This window comes from Emys orbicularis, chromosome 3, assembly GCF_028017835.1.
Source record: "Emys orbicularis isolate rEmyOrb1 chromosome 3, rEmyOrb1.hap1, whole genome shotgun sequence".
In the NCBI taxonomy this organism is placed as follows: domain Eukaryota; kingdom Metazoa; phylum Chordata; order Testudines; family Emydidae; genus Emys; species Emys orbicularis.
The window spans coordinates 57,009,671-57,029,807 of NC_088685.1; the positions used below are offsets into that span (position 1 = coordinate 57,009,671).

The 20,137-nt window shown below is 40.1% G+C and overlaps 1 protein-coding gene across 1 annotated transcript in view; it reads left to right on the plus strand.

Moving 5' to 3' along the window:
* Window positions 1-20,137, plus strand: part of ADGRB3 (adhesion G protein-coupled receptor B3) — a 624,198-nt gene that overhangs the window by 279,586 nt on the left and 324,475 nt on the right. Inside the window, exons 7-8 of the mRNA XM_065400780.1 lie at window positions 8,366-8,467; window positions 8,924-9,030. Coding sequence (XP_065256852.1) covers window positions 8,366-8,467; window positions 8,924-9,030 — 209 coding nt within the window. The remainder of the gene's footprint in view (window positions 1-8,365; window positions 8,468-8,923; window positions 9,031-20,137) is intronic.

The window sequence follows — 20,137 nt, forward strand, 5'->3', positions numbered from 1 at the left end:
CCGTGACCGTCAAAAGGATCTTGTCCCATTCTTCTTCATGGAAGGTGATCTTGTAGCCTGCAACAACATCGATGGTGTGATGGCTGCCCTCAACATCGTTCACGATCCAGATGAGTGGAGACTGTTCATTGATTCATTGAAGACGAGTCTTAAAGCTGTTTTACTGCATAATGGCAATGTTTTGCCATCAATTCCAGTTGGTCATGCAGTCCATATGAAGGAAACCTATGATAACATGAAACAACTTTTGAGGTGCATAAACTATGACCAACATCAGTGGCAGCTTTGTGGCGATTTGAAGGTTGTTGCTCTCTTGCTTGGTCTGCAGACTGGATACACAAAGTACTGCTGTTTTCTCTGCGAATGGGATAGTCGTGCAAGAGATTCCCACTACATCAAGAAAGATTGGCCACTCCGACAGTCATTGGAGCCTGGGAGGAAAAGTGTTCAGCATCCACCACTTGTTGAATTAAGGAAGATTTTGTTACCACCCTTACACATCAAGCTGGGTCTGATGAAGAACTTTGTCAAGGCCATTGACAAAACACAAGCAGCTTTCAAGTACCTCCGTGGAAAAATTTCCAAGGTTAAGTGAAGCTAAGATAAAGGAAGGTGTCTTTGTTGGTCCTCAGATTCGTGAACTTCTTCGAGATGATGCATTTGACCATGCACTGCATGGCAAGGAAAAGACGGCCTGGAAAGCCTTCCAGTTAGTGGCAATAAATTTTCTCGGAAACAACAAGGCAGACAACTACAGGTTGTTGGTGGAAAACCTCCTCAAGGCATACAAAAGCCTTGGTTGCAACATGTCACTAAAGATACATTTTTTGCACTCTCATCTAGATTTTTTTCCACCGAACTGCGGAGCAGTGAGCGACGAGCATGGCGAGCGATTTCACCAGGACATTGCAACAATGGAGAAACGCTATCAGGGCAAATGGAGCCCATCAATGCTTGCAGACTTTTGCTGGACAGTGACAAGAGATGCTCCATTTAATGAATACAAGAGACAAGCCAAGAAGCGCTGAGTAGACACTGAATAGGACTAGACTATGTACATAATAGTTTTTTGCCTTTTGTTTCATAATAAATTTTATTTATATAACCCTTTTGCTGATTTTTAAAGTGTTACATAAACAGGACAGGTGAAATATTATCATGTAAAGCAACCATAAACACATGAAAAGACCTAGGTTTACAATTTATGATTAAAACTCTACTATCTACACAATATACATAGACATAAAATGTAAAAACTTAAATATCTTAGAAACAGTAGCCAATCAGTTGTTTTAATTGTCATATTTGAATTCAGCACATCAAAATACATAATAAATAGCACATTTTATCTCTGAAGCAGACGACTTCTCAAAAATTGTAGACCAGTGTAATTATTAGAGCTGGTCGGGAATTTCATGATGAAATGCTTTTTTTCTATAAAATGTAATTGTTTTGACAAAAAATGTGTTGAGAAGAATTCTCAGGTCTAGGATGGAATTTCTGGTCAAAAAGAGAGATCCACCCACTCCAGAATAGCAATAGCCTGGTGGGTAAGGCTCTGCCTGATTTAGAGGAGGGAACATAAGAACGGCCATACTGGATCAGATCAATGGTCCATCTAGCCCAGTATACTGTCTTCTGATAGTGGCTGGTGCCAGATGCTTCAGAGGTAACGAACACAACAGGGCAATTATCCTCTGTCATCCAGTCCCAGCTTTTGACAATCAGAGATTGAGGAACACACAGAGCAACAGGTTCTGTCTCTGACCATCTTGCTTAATAGCCGTTGATGGACCTATCCTTCATGAATTTCTCTAATTCTTTTCTGAACCCCATTGTAGTCTTGGCCTGAACAACATCCCCTAACAAAGAGTTTCACAGGTTGACTGTCTGTTGTGTGTTCTCTCTCACATCCCCCCTTAGTTATCTCCCTTTGTCTCCCACAGCCAAGTGAGTGCCCTAACTACTGGGTTGTTGGCTATTTTAGGGGAGGGGGAGTGGGGCTCTTGTGTTTTGTTTTGTTTTTTGTGAAAACATTTTGGAATGTCTCAGTTTTGTTCTTCATTGGAATTAAACTAATTTTCAAAACCCTGAAATTATTCACAAGACGGAATTCTTGTTTTCTGGCCAGTCGTACTAATTATGTATTTCACTTCCTATCATTACTTTGGGGCAGCATGGAAATCTTTGGTGTTCCGATACTCTGCCTGGGAAGACAGGGCTGACTCACTGGGACAGGCCTGGTCTATATTGGTGGGGGGGCGAATCGATCTAAGTTATGCAACTTCAGATATGTGAATAACATAGCTGAGGTCAACGTACTTAGATCTACTTACCACGGTGTCTTCACTGCGGTAGGTCGACTGCTGACACTCCCCTGTCGACTCTGCTTCTGCTTCTCGCTCCGGTGGAGTACTAGAGTCGACGGGAGAGCGCTCGGCGGTCGATTTATTGCGTCTAGACTAGATGCGATCGCTGCCTGTCGATCCAATGTGTAATGCAGACATGCCCTTATAGTACCTACCAGTGCTGTCTCCAACTTTGCTTTCACAAAATACTTTGAACACCAAGAGCTCAACACACTGGTGGCATAACTAGCATAAAGGAGTGCATTTGTGCCAGTGGGGACTTGGGCCCTGAATGTATTGCTTTCCAAGAATCCAGCTAAAAAACATTTTTGACTGGGTTCACTAGCAGTGCAAATTTCCTGAACACAATATTTGTCTCATTTTAATTAAATTCTGACCAATACATCTCACAAAAGGGAAAAATTGTAAACACACTTGAAGGCATTAGTTTGCAAATTCATCCTAAACACAATATAGGTCTGGAGAGTAAGTGGGAGCAAGCCTATAGAATATGTATGTTGACAGTTTGTGCTTTTTCAGGCACAGAGTTGGTTCTGAATGCTATAGAAATATGTGAATGTTTTTCACTATTTAATTTCAATTGTGAATTAATGTTATACATTCCGAGATGATATTAGACTTTGTAGAGAATCATTCATATACTTCTATAGCATTCTATATTAAGAGAGCACCAGTCATATTTTTTCTTTTAATATATTCAATTGATAGCCTCACTTGCATGATACTTTTTAAATTTATATTTTGCTCACTGGGCCAGGCCATGATACAGCTCACTCCCATCTCAGGCATAGCTTCTTATTCAGTAATCTTCAGAAAGGTATTAATAATATAATGCTTGGGACTTTCTAAATGCAACTGACATGGATTTGTCACCATTTTAGTTAATTTTATAATGAAGGGCTTATAAAAATATAGGATTAAAAGTTATCCCAGAACAAACAATGTAGGTGCCGGTTTTAATGCAAAAAAACCCCAACTTAATTACAATTGTTGGGGGTGGTAGTCCCCGAAGCCTGCCTCCCATAATCAGTTTTCACTGTAAGCAAATCAGTTTTAGTTATAGACATTTAATATGAAGGCAAATGCGATTCGTTCCTCCTATCCCCTCTGTGGGTGTCTGTCAAAGGGCATGCCAGTCCTGCAGCATCCTGTTCAGGTCAATATGGCTCTGCTGAGGCCTGCCTCACTTTCCCCTTAACTCAGGCTCACTTATAAAGTCCACACAGGACAGATATTCAACACATTCCCCCTTCTGGGGTTCATTTTATTAAGTCCTGCACAAAGTCTTTTAAAAGAAAATTCAAGCTTACAAAGTCTTCATCACAGTTTCAGCTGGGCCCAGCTCCTCCTCCCTGAACGAGTATCCTCACTTTAAAAGTTTGTTAGTTAGTTTATTTCAACTTCATCCCAGGAGGGGCACAGTCCCTCCTCCCTAAGGGTCTGTCTTTCTGCTCATCTCATGTCTGGAATTCAGCCATCTCCAGAGGCCTTCCCAGCTGGTGCCTTCCTCCTTCTGACTCAGGGCCCTGCAGGCAATTCCTTACTTCCTTCAGTGACTTCAGGCATTTCCCAATCACCTGCAGTTGTCTCCCCTGTTGTAAGGCTCAGTAGCCTTCCCTTAAGTCCTCTTGGGCAGCAGGTAATTAGACCAAGTGCCCTGGACCCTGCTCTCTCTTAAAGGACAGTGCCCAACAAGCAGCTTAACTGACACCCAGAAATATGGGGCTGGCTCTTGGGAGACCACAAATGGAGATCTGCAGCACTTTCTTGCCATAGAGCTGTGCTTCAGGAGGCAACATCTGCAGAAGGGTCAAGAAGTATTTTGTGGGTGGGACAGCTATGAATATCCACCTGCTGAACATCCACAGCGTTTGGGGGAAAGAAAGCAGCAGCCCCAGAGTGGCCTAAAGGAAAGGATTTTTCTCTATCCATCTCCACAGATTTCCATTGTGCCGCACCTCCTTACTGAGATTACATGTGGGAAACAAGATTTGGACTTTAATGGAACAGTTTGAGGGAAGGGCATTATGTGCAATACAGCTGGTTTGCCAAATTTGCCCCCATGACCCTGGTGTCCTTGACACTGGGTAAAGGTCCTGTGTCTCTGCCTTAGATTAGAAGGAGATAGTTACCTTCTCTGGACACACAACACAGTCTCTAATTTATACCAGTACATGATGCAAGTGATTATATTAATTGCCCATGTTAAAAATATTAAAAAATTACTACAACAGTAACATAGAACACACACAAAAAGAATAATAGAAATTCAATCCCACATGTAACCCACAAGGCTACTCTGAGGGCCACTGTAGTCTTCAGCCTCCCAGTCAGTCCACTGGACTCAGTGAGAACTCCTCCAAATAGCTGCTCTCTATTAGTCTCTCCTGGCCCCTTCCTCGCCTTCAGTTTGGCACAGTCTATAAAGGTCACAGAAACCCCAGCTGAGAGATTAGCAAGTGTTACACAAGTGAATAAAGTGATCATAAATCAGCAGATGTCCAGATATGTAGATACTTACACAGTGTAAGCTGTTCTGTCATTACTCCCCATTTTGGGTATACCATGAAGAGAACATTCTGCTTCATTTGTATACTGTGCTCGTCAACATGGTAAATGTGTAGATATAATCCATGTTTGCTAAACTAGAAGTAAGAGAAGGAGCAAGCCAGATTCTACAGCTTTTAAGTATCAGAGGGGTAGCCATGTTACTCTGGGTCTGTAAAAAGCGACAAAGAGTCCTATGGCACCTTATAGACTAACAGACGTATTGGAGCATGAGCTTTCGTGGGTGAATACCCTCGTCTGACGAAGTGGGTATTCACCCACGAAAGCTTATCTCCAATACGTCTGTTAGTCTATAAGGTGCCACAGGACTCTTTGTCGCTTTTTACAGTTTTTAAATTACTTACCTGAAATCCCACTTAATGACATCCCATTACCCATTGTTGGTTTAATCATTAATGAGGTAATCAGTTCCTGTAATCTTGGAGGTGAACGCAAATCCATGGTTTTCGTTTTAATTTAATTTTAAATCAGCTCATTAAAGAATAACCATGCCTCCAACTTCTCAGAGTCAGAATTTAATAAGTTTATATCTTGGGGCCAAGATGGCATACTGTAATACAATACTGTATCATCAGCAATCATAGGCAGAGAGGAGAAATTGAGGGTTATTAGCTGAAATAGAAGTTAATAGAGCATGGGGAAAGACCTTTATGATATCCCCATTTACAAATAAACTCAAGCGTCTTACTGACCAGCATCACGGTGATCCTCAGCTACCGCAACAGTGTCAATTAACTAGCACTCAGACTGGAGAACCAAAATAGCACAAAGCCATCTGTACAGCCCCTAATCCTGAGTTGCTCTGTGCTCCCCCAAGCTGTAGCTGAGGAGTGGAGCTCTAAGCTTCGAGCACTGCAGAGGGTTTGAATTCTGTGAAAAAACACCCACATGCATTTTAATTTAGCCACTACAAATAGAACCAAAATAGGTCAGTACTGTTCTCAGTCTGTTTTACTTCCTACTTAAAATACAGTACCTTGGAACACTTCCAAATAGTTGAAAGGTCTCCACACATTTTCTACCTTCAACGCTCTCTCAAATAAAATGTATAAATTACATTTGGCCACACACATATAAAATTCAACATTTGGAAGGGGAAGGAGTTTGGCATGTGAAAGTAAGTCCTGAGGTGATAGATTAGTGAACATATGAAGTGGTCTAACGTGTATGATCAATTCATTTATCAAAGGGCTCTATAATGTATCACATGGCCCTGTAATTTATCACACATCACCTACACATATGAAGTATTAATTCATGTGATAAATTTTAGAGCCAGGTAATAAATTGCAGAATTATGTAATAACTTTCTAACCTCCTGAACAGTGTCAAACAGCCACTTTTTTATACTAGGTTTTTTATACTAACCTTCTAGAGAAATATTCACTACTTCACCCCCAGATATGGAATTTCCCACAAAATGTCCATCAACCAAAGTACCATGACAACTTTTCTTTACATAAAATCATCTTCAAAAATATAAATGGTATTATCTTGTACTGTTGCTTCTAAATGGGAACTAACACTTCTAACCCTAAAAGGCTCAAGAAAATTTATTTTAAACTAATGCAAATTTACCCTATTTAAACTATATATAAAGAGAGAATTTCTGCCTCAAAAGCATCCAAGCAACCTTCACTCTGTGATTCTATATGATCTGTTTGTTTGAGTATTGGATGGAGACTGAACTGGAATAAAACAGATTGAGCAAGCTTGTAAAGCCAAATTAGACATTATGTAGTCAATATAAAGGGGGAAGACCCCTACAAAAAAGAAAGTCAGTTGTAAGTCAGCACCTGGGTAGGCTGTGTCAGTCTTCAGAGCCCAAAGACCATCACTTAACTTTCTTTTTTTTCACAAGGTTAAAGTATGACAGTAATTTGAACATGCTTATGTCACCAGATGTTCCCCATTTATCATGAATCCCTTGCTTTCCCCCATTAGAACATTGGCCTCATGAGTTCACTTTTAGACTGCCTTATCTGAAGCAAATTAGCATTCTGGATAAGTGAAACAGCTCACTTTCTTAGGGTTTTGCCATTAAGGGATATTCTTGCTTCTCTAGCATCATCAACTTTCCTTGACTTACGATTCAGGAGTGCTGATGCCTAGGCAAATTTAGCAAGCAATTTTCGGAACGACTGTGATTCATATTAGTATCACTGAGCCATCTGCAAGGAGCTCTTTGTCATCCACAAAGACAGAGTTCACTGCTTCTGCATAGTTTTGTCAGTAGAAGTACAGGGAAAGGGTTGTCTTGTGGAAAAGGAATTGGAGTTGAACTCAAGATACTGGGGTTCAATTCCTGACTCAGTCATAGTTTTCCTGTATAGCTATCATGAGTCCTTTAATCCCTTTGTGCCTCAGTTCCCTATCTGTAAAGTGGCGATAATTATACTTCATTTCTCTAACCCTTTATCGTGTCTAGCAAGCACTTTGAGGAAGGGACTTCTTATTATGAGTATATACCTCATTTAGTACAAAAGGCCATAGTTTCTACTCCAATACAGACAATGATAGAAGGAAAGTATTCCCCATTTTTCTCTGCTACTATTGGAATGATTTGAGCTGCTAGTGTTTTGCATCACTTCAAATGGTTAGACATCTGTCAAAATGGGGACTTTTTAGAGTTAATATATTCAAAAAAATACAAACTGGGAAACTACAACAAAAATATTGAACACCAAAAGGAATCTAGAAGTCTTGATTATGTGAAAATGCTACCAGTGTAGTTTTCTTTTACCTTGTCCATATTTGCTAGTAGGAGTCTGTTACCATGGGAATGTGAAAGTAATTTCCTTTCCTTTTAAAAACTTTTTTGTGATAATCAGTAAAGGTCATTTTGGCTTATAGCCACTCTGCGTCACATTATTGGCCTCACTCGCTAACAACACAATTGCAATGAAAGCCATTTCAAAAGAAGTAGTGACCTACTCTCTTGTTTCCAGAATATCTGCTTCACAATTGACATGCTTATCACATTTAATGTTTCAGCAATGGCTTTAAAATAATTGCTTTGTGTGCAACTAAAGTTTAAAAAACCCTCACAAAAGCCTTTAAAAGTTTTCTGCATTTTTCATGCCTGTTAACCATACTGATTTGCAACAGAGACAAAATGTTTTAAATAGAAACTGGTACAATGTGGTATATTTTTAAAAGAGTTAATATTGCATATGTATGTATGTAGGGGAGAGAGAGTAAATGCCACAGATTGTGAAATGAAAGCCCAGCAGGAAGAGAGATCCTATAAAAAAATGAAAGGAGATTTTACATTTATGTGCTAAAGCATGTTAAAATAAGCCCCTAAAGACAACAATCTGCATTTCTCAGAGAGTATGGGGGGTTAAGGCTGAGGATGTATTTTGTCTGATACGCAATGTATACATTTTACAAAAGCCTATATTCAAATACTCATTTTTCAATCACAGCACCTTATGAAATATGTCCTGAAGATTATTTGATGTCAATGGTGTGGAAAAGGACCCCAGCTGGTGACATGGCATTCAATCGATGTCCTCTCAATGCCACAGGTACAGTAGTACATCAAATTTACATGCTGACAATAGAGGGGGGAAAACTGTTTTATTTTTCGTTAAAACTGCCCTTCCACCTGCGTTCAAACACATCTAACCATTGCCCAGATACTACAGTGAAATATATAAACATATATAATATAATGAGTTATAATTAATTGCCAGGATGTATCAGGCAGTTTGCTGAAAATCAAGCAGACCGTAAAGCCTTCTAATTAAAACTCCTAAATGCCAATTATATGACACAGCAAATCTGTTACAGAAACATAAAATATTAGTAAGAACATAACATAACATAACATGTATTGCTCTTTGAATGCTGCTGATGCTCATTTGCATGAAATTGTTTCTGTGTATGCTCTAAAATAATATAGAATGTATCCTACAGAAGCTTTGTTCACTCTGACTATTCTCAGTTATATAAATATTTTCTCTGTTCTTTATGACTCACAGGCACCACTAGCAGACGCTGCTCTCTCAGTGTTCATGGAGTGGCCTTCTGGGAACATCCAAGCTTTGCTAGATGCATATCAAATGAGTACAGACACTTGCAGCATTCAGTAGGTGCAAAGCCAGCTTTAGTACTTGCTCTGTTTATTCTTTGCTAATCATCACCATATAAGCACTTAACTGTTTACCCTTCAGTCAGACTTCTAATGAGGAATGGGGTGGGGGAGACTTGAGGAAGGATAATTTATATCCAATGTATATAATTTTGATCCTGTATATCTGCTGCTGTTTGAATGAAAGATCCTTTTGTCTCACTGTAGCAGTGAAAAGAATGATGAAGGCTCCCTTTTTCATTGTATAAAATTTTTATCGAGGTCCTGGGGGTAAAGGCACATATTTTAGGCTTATTAGCAAATGAGATCGGAATAAATGAGATTTGCAGGAATTCAACCTACTAAGGTCATGTTATAATACTTTACATTTGTTGATTGCATGCTAGCAAGTGAGGAACTATGATGCCTTCTTCTGATATCAAATTCTGAACTTCCACTTTAGGTGAATTAAAAGGAAAAACAGTTGAAGGGTAAAAATACTGCACTGGATTGCAAACAAAATAAATAACCCCATGGAGCAATATGATATGCTTTTCAAACATACATAGAAAGGTTTCTTGACAAGATATAATATATAAATATATTAACAATGTCTTCCTAAATGTATTTTTAAATTCTGTTTTCCCAGTTAAGGACTCTGCCAGGTCATTCCAGTGCGTGCAAAGCCCATTTTAAGAGTCTCATGGACACTCATTTTTTTTTCTTCCCAAGATATATTTTCCTGACACCCTTATTACTCCCCCTCCTCTTTCAAAGGTCACCGTTAATGCTGCTCCATTAATCATTCAACAGAGGGGCACTAACAGCTGTGTGTTTGTGAAGGAATATGACTACTTCCCAGCCTCTCAACCAAGCGCAACACTCATGTAATGTGCTTAACAATCTGGTGGCTGAATCTGATTTCCCACCTGGAGGAGATTGTGATGAATTCCCCTGAGCTGCCTTTCTGTTTCATTAGATTCCAACTTAATTGAGACAAGGGATGCAGTTTCAGCATTAGCCAACAGAAGCATTATTTTTAAACTCAGACAAGGAGAAAGCACCTGTGCTAGACCAGACCTCCCCTCTTCTGCATGCACCTGGCTGAGAGTTGTGGTATCCCTCTACCTTTCATTCAGGAGAGCAGAGCAAACAATATGGCTTGTAATTATTTGCAATTAGGTATTTTTAAAGTTTTTAAAACATGGAACATGTTTTCTGTATACTTAAAAATAATCTGCCAATTAATATCAATATGTTCTGTGCAAACCTACTGCAAATGAGTACTATAGCAGCCTTGATAAATACAGTATCAAAGTACTAGAGACAGGATCTTGCAGTGTATTAAAACTGATGCAAACTGTATTTTGGGGACAAGTTCTGGAGACCTTTCAGAAATAAAGGAAAATTATGGGCTTGATTATAGCTGGTCCTTGCGTGGCAGCACACATTTGAGATATAGCAAGTGGCACAATGGAGTAAGGAGCCTCTGGTCCATTCCTTCCTTGACCTGCAGGTGCGCTGTGCTTGAAGGAGCAGAAGAGATGGTACTTAGTTCCTTTCACCTGGGTGCACCTCAATGGAAAAGTGGTGGGGAGGGGCACAGAGTAGGTGGAGACATGCTTCCACCCCTCCAAGCACCAGCTGTGTTGTGCCCCTTAAAGGGATGTCAGAGATTACGCCCTTCCCCTGCACAACTGGGAAGCTTCACTTTAAGGCAGACTGTCTCTCTGCAGTGAAGTGGCTCTGCATCACGCCTACTGCAGTGCCGTGGCTAAGTGCTATGATTTAATCATGTAACTTTTTGTATAAAACATCTTGGTAATTTCCCAGTAGATAAATAATGTGCTGCAAGTGCATTGGTTTCTTTGCTCTTTTCCTATTACGGTGTTGCAGTTTAGACACACTTTACAGTGATTTCCATTACAAGTGGACAGTTGCAGTGATACTAATATATTGCCTCTTCTTGAAATGGGAAATACTATAAATACTGCATATTTAACAACTGAGGGTGATACATGTCCAGTTTTTAATAACATTCACAGTGGTCTATTGTGTTACAAATATCTCTTGCCATGGAAATAATTCAGATCAGAAAAATCTAAATTATTCAAAATTTTCATATTGGTTCTGACTTGCGGTGAAATCCTGGCTCCACTGTAGGCATTAGAAGTTTTGCAATTGACTTCACTGGGGCCAGGACTTCACTCTTGGAATTTTAAGTATTTTGTTTTGTTTTGTTTAAAAGTCTCTATTACTGCTGTGATAGCATAGGCACATTCCACACCTGAACAATTCAGTGCAGCAGACTACGGAATATCTGATGGGATCGTTAGCATTTCAAAATTCAATAGCTGTTAAATCATCCACAGCCTGATGGAATTCACTGAAACTATCATTTTGGAGCAAAGGCAAATAGAATAGCCACAAAACAAAACCTAGAATGTTGCATTCAGTGACATGTACAGAAGTTGAAGTGTTACATATGAAATACTGAAAGGGTTAAACAAATTTTATCAGGTTTACATGAAATAAAGCTGACACTTTTAGACTAAGGGTGTTTCTATACTGGGCAGTTAACCCAGATGATTGGCACCTAGACCTGAGCATCTGGGTTATCCTAGCCTGAGTGTGAGCATTCCCACAGCAAAGCCATGCTCCTATTACAGTATCCTTTCTGTAAAAAGCGACAGAGTCTTGTGGCACCTTATAGACTAACAGATGTATTGGAGCATAAGCTTTCGTGGGTGAATACGCCATGCGTCTGACGAAATGGGTATCACCCACAAAAGCTTATGCTCCAATACATCTGTTAGTCTATAAGGTGCCACAGGACTCTTTGTCGCTTTTTACAGATCCAGACTAACACAGCTACCCCTCTGATACTAGTATCCTTTCTGTTTCTGCACTCACCAGTGTGTGTGTAGGGGCATAACCCATAGTTCTTTGTGCTGAGATGAGTTCTTAAGGGAGAACTCATCTGTCCTTTCGGGGGGAATCATGGGAAGGGCATTAGAGGATTACCAGGACTCACATGATTTTTCAACAGTGTGACTTATTTGGCTAAGAAGGAAGAGGCCCTGATAGTTTATGGAGTCCCAGAAAATCCTTTTTGGCAAAAAGGTGTCATTGTTAAACATTAAATCCCCCAGAGCAGATTTATATCCATTCTTTTATAAATTTTCTTTTTCAAAATATTAGAAAAGATTAGTCCATATTGTGAAATAATGTTTTGGCAGAGAACATTTAAAAATAACGAAATCTTCTTGTAAGTTACACACGCATCTAAAAAGCATCTTATCTGAGTGCTAAGTTGGTACACATGCAAATTAAAGGAGACAAATGGGTTTCTTTTACACTTACTTTAAAAATAAATTATCAACCTGTTGAACTCCATGGTGCTGCTCAGAGTGCAACTGAATGTTAAGGAAGAGAGAGATGGAAAAGCCCTTGGGAGTGGAGGATTGTCCTCTCTCCCTGATACATATGTTAGGGTTGGTATCCCTGAAAACAGAGTTTTGTAAGGTAAATTCTGACGGACAGCATTGCTACAATACACGTGTAGATTTACAAAAGCATTTATGAAATATTTTAGTGTGCGTATCTTACCAGTCATATTCCTTTACAAACAAGAGCAGCAGTGATAGGGTCATTATACATTCAAGTGCTATGAAATGCATCCTAAAAATCTAAGACTCAGCTGAATCCCTTTAAAAAAAAATCAGGTCCTAAATGTACAAAATAAGAAGTTATACAGTTCTGAAATAAATGACATTCTTGAAGTAGAGTTACTGCAATTTAAATGCAGTATGTGAACAGTACTTCACACATACTATGGCTACATCTACATTTGAGCCGGGTGATGTGATTCCTGGTGTAGATGTACCTGTGCTAGCTCTGCTCGAGGTGGGGTGCTAAATATAGAGTGTAGCTGGGTAGCACAGGCGGTGGCTCGGGCATGCTATCTCGCTAGCTCAAGCAGAGCTAGCCTGGGTATGGTCACGTGAGCTGGGAATCTCACCTCCCAGCTCCAATGTAAATGTAGCCTCAGGATGAAATCTTGGTCCCATGGATATCAATGGCAAAACTCATGCTGACTTCAGTGGGGTCAGGAATGCACCCATAGGATAAAATCCTGGTGTAAACATCAAAGCCAGCATATGGGCTGCAGCTCCTAGCTCAGCGTGCTGTACAGTGAGGCTAGTAGGACAAATCCTGCCATCCTAGGGCAGGCTGTGATATGCAGGCCGGTCTCATTGTGCTGCAGAGAGCTTTTTACTACTCTTTACTGGACATACACTTTCCAAAGAGTCCCTAAACACATCACCAAATTTTGTACTAACTGTTCCCCTCAGCCTGAACCCTTTGAGTGAACATTGTGTGTGCTGTCTCTTTAATGGGAGTTATCCAACACTGAGTCATGTATGCCTAGTAAGATTACCTGTAGGACACACATTTTAGTTGCACTGCTTTCACGCAAAGACTTGTGGCTCTTTATATTTTTTCTCCTTTACTCACCTGTGTAGACAGGGATTTATCCCTTAATAGATAGTATTAAAATGAAGTAGTAGGAGGCATGTTAGAATTTGCATATTGTTCAGTTCAACCCAAGGCTTGTAATAATGGCAAGTACGGTTTCTATGTAATTTGGTCCAATCTTTTTATCACAAAATGCAGTTGAAAATCTCTTTGCCAAAGGTAGTGGAATTACTGGAGCTAAAAATACCCACATGACTTTAAGTAGAAACAGACTGTGTCCAACCCTTACACGGTATACAATGAAGAGCTCTCCTCACCGTACGTGGCTTGCAGAAGGACCAGGCAGAATTACTGGCCCTGCACACATCAGAGCAAAAATGCTGGTCTGCCCCAACACACATTAGGAGTGTGCAGTGTTCCAAATGTGGTAGAAGAAAGGAGGCATGTTCATAGTAGAATGGTACAGTCTAGGCCTATCTACTGTTATATATAGGGTGACCAGATGTCCTGATTTTATAGGAACAGTCCCTATTTTGGGGTCTTTTTCTTATATAGGCTCCTATTACCCCCTACCTCCTGTCCCGATTTTTCACACTTGCTGTCTGGTCACCCTAGCTATATCTATCTAAGGTACTTATATAGCCCCCATTATTGTAGTATCTAAGCACCTCAAGGTTTTTAATTTATCCTCACAATAGTGCTATTATCCCCATTTTACAGGTGGGGAACTGAGGCACAGACTAAGTGTGATCCAAGGTTATGCAGGAAGTCTGTGGCAGAGCAGGGAATTGATCTGTGGTCTCCAAAGTCCAAAGCTACAGCCCTAATTACTGGACCATTGTTCCTCTCCCCCTCAGAATGTAGAAAGTCCAAATAAAGCCGAACTTCCATGGGTTGTGGGGGAGTGGGGCTATTTTCTCTCTAACTCTGCACTCCCTGTTCTGTATGGTGCCTCTCCCCATGGCAGTTTAGAGAAATAGTGTGGGATGTGGTGTGGGGATTGGCAGTGAATTCACCACTCCACAGCTCCAGAAGCCTTATACCTCCAGGCTGAGGGTATTGAAAGAGATTTACAGGAAAACCAGCTAACACGAGGGTATAAGATGAGCAGTATCCACATCTGAGTGTGCCACCAACATCCCTTATACCTTCCTGTTAGAAACTTTTGTCTGGTGTGTGCCACCTTCCAGCCACTCTTTAGAATTTTCATAATTTGTCTGTGTCTGTTTTCAGCATTTGTAAAATGGGGATAATAATTAGAGCTGGCTGAATAATGGAGCCAGTTATTCAGGAATAACTTATTCAACATTTGGCACAAAACAATCATCAAATCACTTCAACAAATAATGTTTGACCATCTTAGACAGCTGGTTGAATAATGTGAAAAATCATTCACTGAATAATTTAAGGGAGAAAAAGATGCCAAAATCTGTCAAATAAACTTTTGGGAAATTATTTGGTCAGCTCTCCTGATAATACTTGCAGAGCTTAATGAGGATTAATTTTAGTATGACGCTATACTTTGAATATGTAAAATGATAAATGCTATTCTTTGCACTCTGCAATCATATGGTCCACAGTTCAATCTATTACTTGCCCTTTTTCTGAGCATGTTTTACATGTATTTTGTTATTACATCATTGGAGTCTAGAAACACACATCTAAAAATAGAAGCATTTGTTACTTCACTACCTGAAATTATCATTACATTGTTAATTTAGATTAGTATTTTCTGATATATATTTATGTTCCTAAGGTAAAACAAGGTTCCCACCAAAAAATTTGAAATATAAATTCACAGTAGCTGAAAACATTTTCTAAGGGTACGTCTTCACTTACATCCGGGTCCGGATGTAAGCAATCGGCTTTCTGAGTTCGATTTATCGCGTCTGGTTAAGACGCGATAAATCGATCCCGGATCGATCCCGGAAGTGCCCCGGATCGATCCCGGAAGTGCTCGCCTTCGACGCTGGTACTCCAGCTCGGCGAGCGGAGTACGCAGCATCGACTGGGGAGCCTTCCTGCCGCGTCTGGACCGCGGTAACTTCGGACTAAGGTACTTCGAATTCAGCTACGTTATTAACGTAGCTGAATTTGCGTACCTTAGTCCGAAGTGGGGGGGTTAGTGTAGACCAGCCCTAGATATCTAAATACCAGTTAACTCCTTTGAAAGATACTTTGTCATATCTCATTTACTGTCACGATGAGAAATTCCAAATTGAGAATGAATAGGAATTGCTGTTTCTCATGGTATTCATGACTTTGAATCACAAGACATGGAAAATACATGTGTTTCAGCTGTGGGAGGCCACCAAACTGCCATCTGAGTTCTAGCTTGTGGTATGTCAGAGTTCAAAATCAAGTGTGTGACATTCTTTTTATTTCAAGGAGTTACATTATTATTATTATGCATTAATTATTTTATATAACAGTATAAAAAGTACTCATTATTCTTGCCACAAACTCATGAAGTAAAGAGTGCCAAATTCTAGTTTTCATTGTGGTTTGTGGACAAGGGTATTAATTGAACTGTAGCCTTTTAAGGCCAGAAAGGGACCATTTTGATTATCTAGTTATAAATTGAAATACAGCATATTGCTTAGAAAGATATCCAGTCCTGATTTAAAGTCTTCATATGATGGAGAATGCATCACATCTCTAGATAACTTGTTTCAATGGTTAATTACCCTCACTGCTAAAAATTTGCACCTTATTCCTAGTCTGAATTTGTCTAGCTTCAGCTTCCAGCCATTGTATCTTGTTATGCGTTTTGTCTTCTACATTACAGACCCCTCTACCATCAGATATTGAGAGCTATATACTACTGTCAATGCACATCAAAACATTCACTGATATTAATGAAGGTTTACGCAAAAGACCAGGGGTAGAATATGTTTTTTATGTAATAACTAAATTTTGATTGCCATTTATTATTATTTTTATTCATAATAAATTATTGCTTCCCCATCCTTCATTCTCGTTTTCTCCCTCTTCTCAGTCTTGGTGTGCTTCCTCTGGTCTCACTGCATTTCCTTTCTTGCTGCATCTTCCAGTTGAGTTGCTCCCTTTTCCATACTCTAGCCTCTAAAACAATCAACCATGAAATTGTTAATGATGACACTGAAGTGTCATCACTGGGCATAAGAGCTGGAACTTTAATGACATCAGCTGCATGTCAGACAGTTCACATCTCTGATTCATTGTTTCCACTGTTCACTGACTCAGGAAGGTTACACTTCTTCAGTTTCACTTAGTTCATACTAGATGTTCTTCACCAGCCGTGAGGTCTAGAACTTCTTTTTTAAGTGAAACCTTACATTCTGAATATGTCCTGCAGTAAATGTAAATACATAAAGTGGGCTGGATCTGGCCTGGAAGCTATAGGTTTGACCTCCTGCTGATTTATGGGTGCTTCTTACATCATTTAGATAAAGAAGATAATCAAGGGCATATGCTTCAGAAATCTCTACAATGAATGGATCAGACTCCCTGAAGGACCAGAATCAGAATCAGGATTAGCAGCCAGGAGAGTAATTTTGAAAGGCAGTCCCACCACCTACAATCAGTGAAATGCTGTGACAGAGAATTGTTCTTTGCATCACAACTGGACAGACTAGACCAGTGGTGGGCAACCTGCGGCCCATGGGCCACACGCAGCCCATCAGGGTAATCTGCTGGTGGGCCACCAGACAGTTTGTTTACATTTGCACGGCTGCACGCAGCTCCCAGGGGCCATGGTTCACCATTCCTGGCCAATGGGAGCTGCAGGAAGTTGTAGCCAACACATCCCTGTGGCCCACACAGCTTCCCGCAGCTCCCATTGGCCAGGAACGGCGAACCGCAGCCACTGGGAGCTGTGGGTGGCCATGCAAATGTAAACAAACTGTCTGGAGGCCCGCCAGCAGATTACCCTGACAGGCTGCAGGTTGCCCACCACTGGATATGCAGTGAGAGGATTACAGTGCTAAGAGTCTACCACTGAGAATATCTTGCAGCTGGTTCCTTTGAATAAACACCCACTTCTGAGACCAACAGCTTGAACGCAAGTGTTGGGACGAGGAAATGGGAAAGAAGTATTTTTGTTATCCTGACCAGCTCTACAGATGGTAGCCACATTAAACAGCATCTGTACATGAAATGGTGGCTAGTGCAGAACATGTAGGACAAGAGTAGAATGGTTTGGGATGGAAGAGCAATTACTCATCATAACCCTATGGGAGCTTTCTGGAAGGAATGGGTGAAGCTACTATGACCAATGATGCTCACTGATCTTAAAGAATCAACATTTAACCTCTGCCTGTACCCCTAAGAAAATGATCAGACACCAAAACTAGCATTGACTCCACCACCAACCTCTTAAAGACTTAGAAAAGGGGAGTTACCATGAATTCATCACTAGCTCAAATGACTTGTCCATGGGGACCATTAAAAATCATTCTCCAGAGCAAACGTAGCTTTTGGAAAAGACAAGATAGTCTTGATAACATGTCACTGCTCCACATCAAAGATAGAGTAACCTGTGCACCTAAAGTGAAATTCCTTGAAGTGGCTCTTGGCCATTCAGAGACTGCATAAGATGTGTATATTAATAAATGTGTATATAATAAATAGTGATGTCTACGAAAGCACATAATATGTCTTGCTTTCTGAATGTCATCAGAAATGTCTGAAAATCTCTCCATTGTTTCTTTTTATTTTCTAAAGCTAACTTAAAGAATGAATGGAGCCCAATTTTCAAATTTAGATTACTAAAATTCCAGATTTAGGCACTTAGATGCCAAATACTAGTATTTTGTGCCAACTTGTGTAATTAATCTCCTGAATCAGGCATGTATATATGAAAATCAGGCTCTTATTCTAAAGAGGAGATGAAGTTAGAAAAACAGTTAACTCTTGGGAGTGTGGGAGCAAAGATTCACATAAGAAATAACTGACTAGTTTCAAGTGATTAATCTAAGGCTGAAAGGGACCTTGAGAGATCATCTAAATCAGCCCCATATGCTGAGGCAGGACCAAAAATGCCAACACTATCCCTGACAGGTGATCAGCTAACCTGTTCTTAAAAACTTCCTATTCCAGTGCTTAACTGTCCTTATAATTAGATATTTTTTTCCTAATACCTAACCTAAATCTCCATTGCTAGAGAGTAATCTGGTTGCTTCTTGTTTTACCTTCAATGAATATGGAGAGCAATTGATCACCATTCTCTTTACCATATTTGAAGACTGTTATCAGGTCTCTCTTCAGTCTTCTTTTCTCAAGACTAAACACAACCGACTTTTTTAACCTTTCCTCATAGGTCAGGTTTTCTAAACCTTTTTCCATTTTTGTTGCCCTAAACTGGACAAAATACTCTGAGGCCTCACCAGTGCCAAGTAGAGCAAGACAATTACCTCCCTTGTCTTACATACAACGCTCCTGTTAATACCATCTCCCTTGTCTTACATACAACGCTCCCATTAATACCAGAGTGATATTAGCATTTTTCGCAACTGCATCACAATGTTGAGTCATATCTGTGATCCATTGTAACTCCCAGTACTATCGCCTAGCCAGTTATTCCCAATTTTGATTTTTCCTTCCTAAGCGTAGTACTTTGCACTTGTCTTTGTTGAATTTCATCTTGTTGATTACGGACCAATTCTCCAATTTGTCAAGGTTGAATTCTCCAAAGTGCTTGCAACCCCGCTCAGTTTGGTGTCATCCACACATTTTATAAGCATACTTTCCACACCATTTTCCAAGTCATTAATGAAAATCTTGAATTGTACCATACAGACCTCTGCAGGACCCTACTAGATACGTTCTGCCAGTTTGACAGTGAACCAATGATAACTACTCTTTGAGCATGGTCTTTCAAACAGTTATGAATCCACCTTATAGTGGTATCATCAAGACCACATTTCCCAAGTTTGCTTACATGAGTATATTCTCATCCTAGTGTATTGGGAATTATGTAGATGAATTTTTGCATATGAAAATGATAATATATCCCAGAAAATTGCTTTTCTACTCCTTCTAGTTCATGCCATAATTTTGCTTTCGCTTCCTGCTCAGCAATATTATTCACTATATTGCAATTGGTAGGCTGAAATATAATTTGATCAAACAAACTCTGAGGTGAATAATGATTTGCCTCAGCTGCAGCTCATTAGAACTGATTTCATTTTTCCAAATTATATTACAAGGGCAGCTTATCAGCCAGTCAGTGTATTCCTCGATGAAATGACTGCTCTGCTTCCAGACAATGTATTGCCTCCTCTGCGAGTTTACTGGTTCATCTCTTTTTACGTGGTTGCAGGGTAGAGCAGATTCGGTGGTTGCAGGGTAGAGCAGATTTGCAGTGATTTGAACTTGTATTTCCCTTATTGCTGTCCCGTCCCACTCGTACTTTAGTTCTTGTTGAATCATCTTACCATTCCCAGGCCTGTGGGCTCAGGGAGTTGCAGCAGTAGACCCTGTTCTGTCACCTTCATAGCTGGCAAGAGGTTGCAACATACGCTTTTTCGCTCATCTCTCAAAACACCTGATCAGTGCCATCCGTGCTCCCCCTTTCCCTGGTTGCACATTTTGCTTCCTTTAATTTCCTGTCTCTGGCTCCCCCCTGTGCTGAACTCAATGAGGAAGCAGCCAACAGGTGAAGAAA